Source organism: Strongylocentrotus purpuratus, unplaced genomic scaffold (assembly GCF_000002235.5).
Source record: "Strongylocentrotus purpuratus isolate Spur 01 unplaced genomic scaffold, Spur_5.0 spur5_scaffold_18, whole genome shotgun sequence".
In the NCBI taxonomy this organism is placed as follows: Eukaryota; Metazoa; Echinodermata; class Echinoidea; order Camarodonta; family Strongylocentrotidae; genus Strongylocentrotus; species Strongylocentrotus purpuratus.
In genome coordinates, this window is record NW_022145603.1 from 18595412 (window position 1) to 18607462 (window position 12051).

The 12051-nt window shown below is 43.1% G+C and overlaps 1 protein-coding gene across 1 annotated transcript; it reads right to left on the reverse strand.

Moving 5' to 3' along the window:
• Nucleotides 1-1971: 1971 nt before the first annotated feature.
• On the reverse strand, nucleotides 1972-4601 carry LOC105447128 (tripartite motif-containing protein 2-like). Its single transcript, XM_011684819.2, has 2 exons — nucleotides 4522-4601; nucleotides 1972-4340 (listed from the first exon to the last, which is right to left on the reverse strand). The coding sequence occupies exon 2, from the start codon at nucleotides 4315-4317 to the stop codon at nucleotides 2992-2994; it is 1326 nt and encodes a 441-aa protein (XP_011683121.2). The 5' UTR covers nucleotides 4318-4340; nucleotides 4522-4601; the 3' UTR covers nucleotides 1972-2991.
• Between the last annotated feature and the right edge of the window lie 7450 nt (nucleotides 4602-12051).

The following is a 12051-nucleotide window of genomic DNA, read 5'->3' on the forward strand; positions in this document are numbered from 1 at the left end:
AAACCATTAATTCTCAGCATTGGTAACAAGCAGAAAAGAGGTGAGAAGAATAAACCCCATGGCGGTCAGAAATGCAATGAATCGTGCACGACATAAACATAAACATTATTATCCAATTAATGCGCCATGGCATAAACATATAATTTAATTCCAATATGATTAGGATAAGTAGGTGATCATAAACTGATTTTTGCAGTATTGGCAATGCAGGCATTGTAATGTGGATCAATTATTAAAAAACAATTTCCGCCATTCGAGGCCAATATGTAAAAACAACAACAAGAGAAGGAAAATGGCCTCCATAGTTGATGTCTTGATGACGTCACTTTATCATTAAACAAATAAAGTTAACACGCCAATGATGAAGCTCGATTCATCTACAAGCTAATACTAATATCAAATATAGAAAGAAAAAACTACTTCATGTATTGAATTATATTTATTAAATTTCATTGATGTACATCAATAATCTGTTTATAAACATATAAATCAATTTGCAATGCAATATAACAAATCAAAATTATGTTTGTAAATATATATTAATTAACAATGCAGTGTAGAAAAACAGAAGGAAAATTTTGTATAGCACAAAAAACTCTTTTTTCTTCTTGTAAAACATGACACATAGTGCATAAAATAAATATTATAATGTTCCATAAAACATCCGAAGATTTACCTAATATAGCAATTTTCTAAATAAATTATAACTCAAGCTTTACAAAATAGGCACATGAGGTACATGGAATGCAATAGATAATCGTTTCGCCTAAAATAAATGACGTAATAGTAGCCTACCTATACATATATGCGACCTACTGTAAATTTAACCCAAAACATAATACTGTAAATTTTGCCATGTCTATATAGGTTGGGTCGTTGACGTTTAATACATTAGATCGAAAACATAACAAAAATACAGAGAAAGTAATAGGGTTGTATACTTATTTTTTTCCATTTTTTTTTTTTTTTTTTTTTAAATAATAAAAAAAACAACTTTGTTGTTACATAGTAGGCCTATGTAAAAGTTACCCCTCACTGCAATTATGTTTTTGGGGAACGGCGAGAAAATATCTATGATATGTCTAGTATGTGTTTTAGTTATATGATAGTCATTACAGTCATTACAAATCGAAACGAATGAACCATTTTACTCCTTACTGCTAAATCTTTTCGGGGGGGGGGGGGGGGGGGGGGGTTAACTAGCGCTTTTTTTTTTTTTTTTTTGGGGGGGGGGGGGGGGGGGGACGAAATGCGTTTTGCCCCCAACTCCTGCCCCTTACTTCCGGCACCTATGACGATCACCTTAATGGGTGGTTCATACCAGGCGCGGATCCAGGATTTCTTAGGGGAGGGGGCCCAACTTTTTTTTTTTTTGCTCCCGAAAATTTGAAAATCGCGCCGGCCGAAAAGTCGCTCAGTGGGGGGGGGGGGGGGGGGGGGGGGGGGGGTAGTGAGCAAATTTTTTTTTTTTTTTGACCCTCAATTTTTTTTGCTCCCGAAAATTTGAAAAACGCGCCGGCCAAAAATTCGCTCAGTGGGGGGGGGGGGGGGGGGGGGGGGGGGGGGGGGGTAGTGATCGCATTTTTTTTTTTTGATCCTCAAAATTTTTTCAATTTGCACCCCCCCCCTTGAGCGCCAGGGGGGGGCCCAACCCCCAAAAAAGGTAAAAATCACGTGATTTTACATGATTTTTTTCTCAAGGGGGGGGGGGGGGCCCGGGCCCCCCCCCGTGGATCCGCCACTGGTTCATACAATAATTGCATGAATTCTGTATATAAACACTGTTGTAAATAGCTTTTATTTTATGATATGAACAAATAAAGTCCCTCGAAAGAGGATGAATAGAAAAAATAAAAAAAATAATGGGTGGTTCAGTTTCTGGGAACTTGTAGGGTGGTAGAGGCAGAAGACTGAGATTGAGTATTAATGGGATTGCTTCACGGTGAGAAGATTAAATTCATATTAGGCCTAATAACTATCATTCTTATTCCAAGTAGGGCCTTTGTTGATTTGCCTTCATACTGCAATGTATTCAATTACTGACAGACAATTTCCCGTTGATAATGACGGAAAAGTATAAAGAGGAAGTGTCGTGGTATGGAGGTTCATTCAACTTGACTCTTAATCCAAGGGGCGATCGAGGGGTCGAATCCCGGCCCGTATTTTAGGAAAAAATTAATTCCAGTGTCGACGGCATAACGAAATCGGTCAACATTAAAATAGCATTATAAAAGAGTGGCGCTTATACATTACATTTCGGCAGAGGCTGACAAGGCAGGGGCACTGAGAGGACTTCTTTTGGAGTATTTAAAGTTCCGACATTATATGAACCATCATCTCATAATGATTCGGGCAAAGAGGTGCCTCATATATTCTCCTATTCAGACAATGAGGTGCCTGAATATTCATTTTATCTGGTGTTTGTTGGTGACTATTATGAGCTGTGACAACGGAGACCAGGCAAGAGTAGATATTAATATTTATACGGTGCATTTTTCCATTTGACAGAATAACATTCTAAAGTGATTGGGTTCAGTAAGTTTGTTGAATTCCACGTTTCATCTGCAAAACTGAAATTTACTCCCATGTCTCATTGAAGATGTAAAGCCTATTATTAGTGCAGAAGGCAATCTCTCCCGTCTTGAATGTTTGCAAAAAGCTATCACATAAGTAATACGTCGGTGATGGCGTTATCTTGAAATCAGTGAAAATATTTTTGATGTATTTGAGCTCTTTTGTGTACTGAACGATGCTCAGCAGACCCTGGCCGAGCTTAACCCATGCAATGATAACTGAATCATCCTGACATACAGTAGGGTAAGGTATATAAACCATCTTTGCCGATGCTATGAATAATAGCACCCGACACATCGTTGATCACTTGTACCTGAAACTGAAAGTTGGTAATGCATGTACTCTTAACTGCAATCGCTGGACTGGATGTCATCGCAAACATCTGCGATGGTTGAAATCCGTCACACGTTATCTCTCTTATTGCTTTCCCCCTTCTGGCTTAAATACCTGTATTTTCTGGCTTAAACTGTAACCTATGAAGATCAGCCCATCCTTGCCTACAGTGAGACCGCCATATTCACCTTTGATTGTCTCAAACGTTACATCAAGCTTTTCACAAAGCTCTGTGTACAAGGAAATGCTGTTATTGGTGTCGCGTATGACGTACCCACCATCAGGCATGAAGTGTAAGGCACGAACTTCAACAGATTTCAGAACGGTACCTTCTTTGATGCCCTCATAGGAATAAATGACTATTCCTCCGTTTTGACAACCAACAGCCATCTCGTTGTTTGGTGATATTACCATCCCGGACATGCTGTTTCCAGGCGGCAGTGGAGCCTCCGTGCGCAGAAGCCATTTAGACTTCTTTTGTCTTAAATGGCCCAACCGGAGTTCATCCGATCCGTGACTCCTGAAGCCAATTCTTTCACCTTCCTCAGCAGTTCTCCTGGGCAGCTCCTCATCTGGCCTAAACCGGTTTAGAAGCTCTTCCAGCTGTTGACACATCGCTTCATGTGAGGTCAGACCCTCTGTCTGGTGTGGAAAATTAAGACCATTCTTAACCAACTCAAGAACCTTCTTAATCTGGTCTATCTGCTTACATATCTGCTTCTCCACGTCTCCCAATGAAGTCTTAAGTTTCCCTAGCTTGTGTTCGACTTCTTTTTTCAACACCGTCTTTCTTTTCTTCAATTTCTCAACTGATTCCTCAAAAGCCGCATCTATTTCACCATTGAGTCGTTTCTGTATGTTATGCACCCTTTTACGCTGGTCTTCAACAAAAGTGAAATACTTGTCAACATTGCGTATCTTTGCATCCGCTTTAGATGCAAGTTTCTCGACGCGATTATTTTGATCAGTTTCATGTTCGCCTGCTTCCAGGATAGTGTGAGCATTCTTTGCATGCTCTAATATGCCACACTTGCAGCAAACATACTTGTTACAGTTGAGACAAAAACATTCTTCATCGTAGTTCGGATGTTTTCGACATTTGTTCCGTTTTCTTTGGAATGATTCGTTTTCTTGATTACTGTTGGAACCGAACTGACCCTGGGTCTCCACATCTTCAACTAGTGATCTGACTGTTCTGTTTGATTGCAGTCTACCCACGTCTCCACCAGGAACCCAAGTCTCCTCCCTGCACGTAGGACACAACAGCTTCCCACAAGACTCCAGGAGAGTCTCAAGACAACCCTTGCAGAAGGTATGGGAGCAGGTCAAGTTCTTTGGTTCCTTGAAGAAGCTGAGGCAGACAGGACACTCGAGGTTCTTATGGACAGCCTGCTTGAAGGAAGTAGCCATCTTTGACAACTCCAGCACACGACCTGAGGAACGAGAAAAAAAATTGTGAATCAATTGGCTAAGCTAACTCTTCAAAATATTTTGTAAATACTTAGCTGGCTATTATTGTATTGAAAATGTTAAACATAATGCATTCCGTGATTAATAGGGCCTACCTGGTACAACATTATAAGAAATTACTGTACGCTTCTTTTTAGCACTTACGTTACGATCGAAGTAGCTCTAACTGCGACTTTGCTTTCAGTATTAGAGGCGTATGATAATGTGTCATTCAGCAATGCAGTTGTATGAGTATGTTATTTTATCGAGTGGAAATTCCCAATGACATTCAACGGCATTCAACACAGGAAGTAATATGTTAACAGTTTAACCTTTGCACTTGGGATCCTTCCGCTAGACCAAACCGTGCACCCACGCCAGGCGCGGATCCAGGATTACTTAGGTTACTTAGATTACTCGTACGTAATGGTGACCAGCATGCAGCGACGTAATAGCAAAATCGTTTGGGTGGCAGACAAAAAATTGGCATCACCCCATTCTCTTACATGCAGGCCCCGCTGAACTTTTTTTCAAAGTGGGTGGGGGGAGGCTAAAGTATTTACGATCAGGTAGAGCGTAGCATAAATTGGCGTAGGGTCTAAAGGCAAAGCCCCGGCGGGGGTCAAGGGCGGAGCCCCCGGAAGCTCAGGGTATGGGCATTTAATTACGGTCAGATGAGCATATTTTGATACCTAATTCATGAAACTGGCGGGTTATTAATTGTTGTATGGTCAAGGGGCTGACCTCCATGAAACTCAGGGATTTGAGTCATTTTATAACGGTCAGATAAGCATTCAGGGGTCCGCCTTTGGCCCCCTGGTGGTGTCCAGGGGGCAGTGCCCCCGGAGGCTCAGGGGTTTAAGGCATTTAATTACGGTAAGATGAGCATTTTTTGATACCTTTTTTGTGACACTGGCAGGTCACTAATTGGCGTGGGGTCTAGGGGCGGAGCCCCGGGAGCTCAGGGGTTTTAGGCGTTTAATTACGGTCAGACAAGCGCGTAGCTAGGATTTTATTTTAGGGGGGCGGTAGTGAGCACGCGATGCGTGCGAATCACTTACAGAGCGCGCGTAGCGCGCACCTTAGGGGGTGGGGTGCGGGGAGAGGCGAGTTTTCCCCTCCCTCGTACGCGAAGCGCGAAAGCTTTGACGTATCATTCAATCATTAGAGAAAGAAGATTATTTGTTATACCGTTTTCAACTTTTAATCCTTGTCTGAATTCAGTTTCCCAACCCTCCTGCGCGGAGCGCGGAAGCTTTGACGTTTCATTAAATTATTAGAGCAAGAAGACGGTTCGTTGTGCCATTCTCGACTCTTAATCCTTGTCTTAATTCAGTTTCCCCCCCCCTCCTGCGCGAAGAGCGGAAGCTTTGACGTTCCATTAAATTATTAGAGAAAGAATCCTTGTCTGAATTTTAAAAATGTTCTTTGTCTGCTCCTTTTTCTTCCTATGTCCTCTTCCTTTTTCTCCTCTCTTTTTTGTTGTTGGGGGGGGGGGGGGTGGGGACCTTATTGTGACACTGGCAGGTCACTAATTGGCGTGGGGTTCAGAGGGCGTAGCCCCCAGAACCTCAGGGGTTTTAGGCGCTTTATTACGGCCAGATAATCATGCAGGGGCCCGCCTAAGGGATCTTGGTTTGGTCCAGGGGGCAGAGACCCTGGAAGCTCAGGTGAGCATTTGTTGATACCTTATTATGTTGTGACACTGGCTGGACACTATTTGGCTTGTGGCACTGGCGTACTGGTGGGGGGGGGGGGGCTTGGGGGCGCCAGCCCTCCCCTACCCCCAAATAAAATTGAACCATGACTTATTTTAAATTCCATATACAAGGGATGTATAAATGTTCGTGATATCACATGATTTTCAACAAAATGCGCGTTTCTCCATTTCTGTTGCAAACTGACACATTCCCAAATGGCCAGGAAGAGCATATGTTTTTTTTATAGTCACTAAGGGGCCGTGGCCACTAACAGTAACACTAGTAAAAAAATCCTTTCCAGAAGCAACTGTGACAAGTCTCTGCACATGTACCGTTAAAGGTACTATGTCCTATCTGCAGGCCAAAAAAATGAAAAGGTTAAATTCCAACGGCATTTGAAAGATAATACTACCTTAGAACTTCCTTTAAAAAGGTGGGGCTTGAAAATGTCTTTAAGTGGGAAAATAACGATTATTAGTTGTCAAATCGACTTAGGAGCTTTAGAGCCAATAAGTAATAGTCTTGATAGTACCTATAAGGGGCCCAGCGGGGGAAATTGAATTCAGACAAGATTAAGAATAGTGAACGGTACGACGAATCATCTTCTTTCTCTAATAATTTAATGAAACGGCAAAGCTTCCGCGCTTCGGGGGGGGGGGGGGAAACTGAATTCAGACTAGGATTAAGAGAAGAAAACGGTACAACGAATCGTCTTCTCTTATAATTTAATGAAGTGTCAAAGCTTCCGCGCTTTGCGCGGGAGGGGAGGGGGAACTGAATTCAGACAAGAACACGAAACAACGAATCGTCTTCTTTCTCTAATAATTTAATGAAACGTGAAAGCTTCTGCGCTTCGCGCGGGATGGGCGACAATGAATTCAGACAAGGATTAAGAGTGATTATTTATTGAAACGTCAAAGCTTCCGCGCTTCGCGCGTGATAGGCGAAAATGAATTCAGACAAGAATTAAGAGTAATAGTTTAATGAAACGTCAGAGTTTCCGCGCTTCACGCGAGATGGGCGAAAATGAATTCAGACAAGGATTAAGAGTCGGAACTGGTCCAATGAATCGTCTTCTTTCTCTAATAATTTAATGAAGTGTCAAAGCTTCCGCGCTTTGCGCGGGAGGGGGAAACTGAATTCAGACAAGAACACGATACAACGAATCGTCTTCTTTCACAATAATTTAATGAAACGTGAAAGCTTCCGCGCTTCCCGCGGGATGGGTGAAAATAAGTTAAGTAAGGATTAAGAGTAATAATTTATTGAAACATAAAAACTGCCGCGCTTTGCGCGGGAGGGGGGGGGGGGGTAACTGGATCCAAACAAGAATTAAGAGTCGAGAACGGTACAACGGATCGTCTTCTTCCTCAAATAATTTAATGAAGTGTCAAAGTTTAGGCGCTTCGCGCGGGAGGGGGAGACTAAAAGATGACTTAGTTCCTGGCCCCGGGTTTATAGTGTTAAATTTGTAGACATTTGGACATTGGCATTTTGTCGGTAATTGGTTGCTCATTTTGTCGGTAATCGGTGGCCTCTACACCCACCCCACTCCCCCTCTGACAACGATCTAGCGACGCCCCTGATATCAACACACTCGAGAACAAATTTGCAAGTACTACTGATAAAGTACCGGACCACCGTCTTTGTGCATTGTGCGGCATCAAAGACGTGACAGATCACTTTTCTCTAACTTCTAACCAATCAGAAGGCCTCGTTTTTTCCCCGGAAGTGCCGGTGGACATTAATGCGCCAAATGTGTTTCCCGGAAATTGCAAAAGATCCCTACTCTTGGAAAAAGTAGGAGAAAGCAATTTTACGTCATATTACTCCAAGAAGTGCCTGAAAATGCGTCTAATTTGGTTCTAAAATTGCAAATGCTTTTTACTCTGGGAGGGGGCCAGAACCCCCTCCCGGACCCACCCCGCTTGGTCGCTACGCTCCCTCGCCGCTAAACCCTCGTTCTGTCGCTTCATCGTTTTACATGTACTTAACCCCATGCCACCCCCCGGTAAGAAATTCCTGGATCCACCACTGATGCCCATACCCCTTGAGCGTCGGGGGCTCCGCCCCTAGACCCCACTTTGCGAAACATTCAGCGGGGCCTGCATGTTAGAGTGGGGTGCTGCGGATTTTTTTTTGTCAGCCCCCCCCCAACGTTTTTGCTCATTACGCCACTGGCTTGTGGTCAGGGGTTTTTAGGCATTAAATTACCGTCAGATGACCATCTAAGGGCCCACCTTTGGGCCCTAGGTGGGTTCTAGGACAATTACCCCCTGGGCAATCACCCCCCGGAAAATTACCCCCGGAAAACTACCCCCAAGGACAATTAATTGTCCTCGGAGGGGTAGTTGTCCTCGGGGGTAATTATCCTCGGGGGTAGTTGGCCTTTGGGGGGGGGGGGGGGGGAGTCGTCCTCGGGGGTGATTTTCCATATGGAAACGTTTGCTTGTATTTGTCTCATAAAAGTATTTGGCCACACACTGACTCCCACACGGTGTTGAGTGCTCAGGGGTCACAGGTCACTGGCTTCATCGGACAGGTAGTTCCTTAAAGTGAATGGGTTATTTAACTATTACAAAATGAGGGGACACATTACATTGTACACTAGGGACACACACTGTTTTTATTGTGCAGAACATACTCTGTTATTGACTTACTTATTGCATGAACTATAAAAACCAAAATGCATTTTGTATTTTAACAATTGGAGTACAAAGAATAATAACAGGTGAATGAAATGCATAAACACCACAAACACCTGGGGAGGAAGCATTCATAAATTTGAATACATATAGTTGATAAACGACTCCGATGAAACTATAAAACCAAAATGAAATTTGCTTTCTAGCAATTGGAGTACAAAGAATGATAGCAGGTGAATGAAATGCTTCAACAGGAACACAAACACCTGGGAAGCTAGGAAGCATCCATGAATTTGAATAATTTAGTTGATAAACGACTCCGCATGTGGACGTTTGTTGGAGCAGAAAGCGGTGGATTCTTAACAACGCGAACCCATTTAACAGAATGTCGGAACGTAAATTAAATTTGGCGCAGTTGGAAAATGCATCTCTTTACCCTGCGACTTTAATGGTACGATCCAGTAAATTAAAAGAGTAAGATGGCTCTTATTTTAAAATTACTCATTAAATAAAACCCAAAACTTCAGTGATATCAGAAAAAATATGTTATATCTTACTAATAATTAAAAAAGATGTATAAACATTGTGAAAGTGTCGCATTGTACGATAAAAGACACCGATTTAGCGAAGATGACGTCATTAGTGCGCTTGCATCAGGGAATTCAAGGTCAAAAGGTCAATTCAGACGCTGATAAGTTAATGGTCGAGCCTTTTTGTTTCCTTTATTCCGACAAAATTATGACAATCAATCAAAACAAGTTTAATACCAGAACTGAAGAAAGCTTACGATTAATATTTTCATTAACCGCTTGCCTCAAAGACGCTTGACCACTGTGAAACGAGTGAGAGCTTGCGAGAGCGGCCAAAGTGTGATTGAAACTCGCTATTTGCTCTTCTCCAAAGCAAAAAGAGACGACATTGTGCTGGATAAATGTATTTTTTCCGACAAAAGTACAGACAATTTGCATATGGTATTTTTATATGATACTTTATGAAATGTTACCCGAGTGACTTCCGGGCGCCCCAATGCTTGAAAGAAACGCACATTTTAGAAAACTTTACTTTTTCATGGAAAAATGCTTATTTGTTCTATGCACGCAAGTCAGATTGAGCGGATGATACAACCTTTCCATATGGGGTGTAATTTTCCGGGGGGTAATTGTCCTTTGGGGGTAATTGTCCTCGGGGGTAGTTGTCCTCGGGGGTAATTTTCTTGGGGGTAATTGTCCTTTGGGGGTAATTGTCCTCGGGGGTTAATTCTCCGGGGGGTACTTTTCTGGGGGGTAATTTTTTCGGCCGGGTAATTGTCCTTCGGGGGTCAATTTTCCGAGGGATGATTACCCCAGGGGGTAATTGTCCTGATACGCCCTAGGTGGAACCCAAGGGGTGGAAACACCGAAAGCTCGGGGGTTTTAGGCATTTAATCACGGTCATATGAGCATATTTTGATACCTCATTATTCTGTGACACTGGCAGTTCATTATTCTTTATTTCTTGCTCTCTTTCTTTCTATAAATTTCTCTTAAATATACTTTTTCAAAAAAAGTGGGGGATGGGAGGGAGCTCGAGGCTCCCGATCCCATCCGTTCCGCTGGTCCTGACATGTAGGCATCTCAATAAGCATATTTCTTGCCTGACTGTAAATTTAGGAATTTGTCATTTCCCCCAACCCCCCCCCCCCCCTATCAGCACGCCAGTGCCCCCCCCCCCCCCCCGATCTACACCTAATTGTTGGCGGCGAAAACCGCAAATGATCTCCCTGACCTTTCTTCTTTCTCTTTTTTTTTTGCTTTCCCTTTCCCTTCCCTTCCTTCTCTCTTTTTAGTTTGCTAGGGGAGGGGGGGGGGGGGAGGCAAGGGCATTTCGCCCCCCCCCCGATCCACACGTTGTTGGTGGGACTGGATTAACCGCAACTGATCTCCTCCTTTTTTTATTTTACCCTTTTCTTTACTCTTTTGTGTTCCCTTTTAGCTCTCCTCTTTCCCTTTCCCTTCCTTCTCTCTGTTTTTTAGCTGGGGCGGGGCAGGCAAGGGGCTTTTGCCCCCCCCCCCTCGATCCACAACTTGTTGGCGGGAAAACTGATATCCCACATCTTTTCTTTTCTTCTTCCTCTATTTTTTCCTTCCCTTTAACTCCTATTTTCCTTTTTTCTTTCCCTTTCCTTCCTTCGCTCTAATTTGTTTGATGGGGGGGGGGGGGGGGGTAGGAGGCAACATCCTGGGAGGCAAGGTCCTTCAGCCCCCGATCTCCTTCTTCCCCCTTTTCTTTTCTTCTTCGATCCTCTTCTTTCCCTTTCTCTCCTCTTTCCCTTTCCTTCTTTTCCTTTTCTCTCTCTCTCTCTCTCTCTCTCTCTTTTTTGCGGGGGGGGGGGGGGGGCAAGGGCCGCTGCCCCTGGATCCGCGCCTGAATCCGCTTTCCACCCTGGTGTAAACTATTAAATGTATTATTATTATTATTGAGGGTCTATCAAAGACAATGACTTGAATTGAGAGTAAGCTCGGATGCATGAAAAATATAAATCAAAAGCCTATGTCAGCAGGCTTTTCGAATATTATGCTTGACTTAAGTTTTGAGTGTCCTATATATCCACCAATACGTTCCGTTCTATTTAATTACTCGATCTCTGTCACCCACTTCGATCCGTCTCTAGCTTCCTTTTCCCCTTCCCCTTTAATCTTCTCCTTGATTAGTTTACTCTCTTTTGTCCTTCCTCTCTTTTCCCTCATCCTGTTCCCCGTTCACTCTCTTTCCACTGGAGCGCCTCTCCGTGTTGCTGTCGAGGGTGTGGGGGTGTGGGGGGGGGGGGGGCTATAATTACCCCTCCCCCTCGCGGCGTCCTTCGGTGACGCGGACCCCGCCCCGCCCTTTTCCAGGATGATTCTCACGAAGAACAGAGTCGTCATTCAAAATATTACGATGTAAGATTAGTGTTACATTCGCCTAAAAATATGTATATATATTCATGCATCATAGTTTTTGTAGGCTAATGATATTCTTGTTCTTTTATTCTTCTTCCTTTTTCCTTCCTTCATCTTTTCATCATCATTAAACACTTCCTTCATGATAAGAATGTTATACTATCTCAATATTATTACTGTATGGCTATATCACAAGCTGAGGAAATGAGATAATGCATCAGTCTTGAATCCCGATGTATGATGGGATATTTTAGATGGGGAAAATGGCGACGCTCTGTGCCGTCTAAATGTCAATTCTGATGTCAGTTAACAATGAAATTGATTTGATTTTCGTCGTTCTGTGATGGGTAAGAACAACTGTATAGTAATCTCTTATCTGAATTTATCAACTTCTGTAATACTAGGTGTATTCATTTAATATTTTGGTGTGTC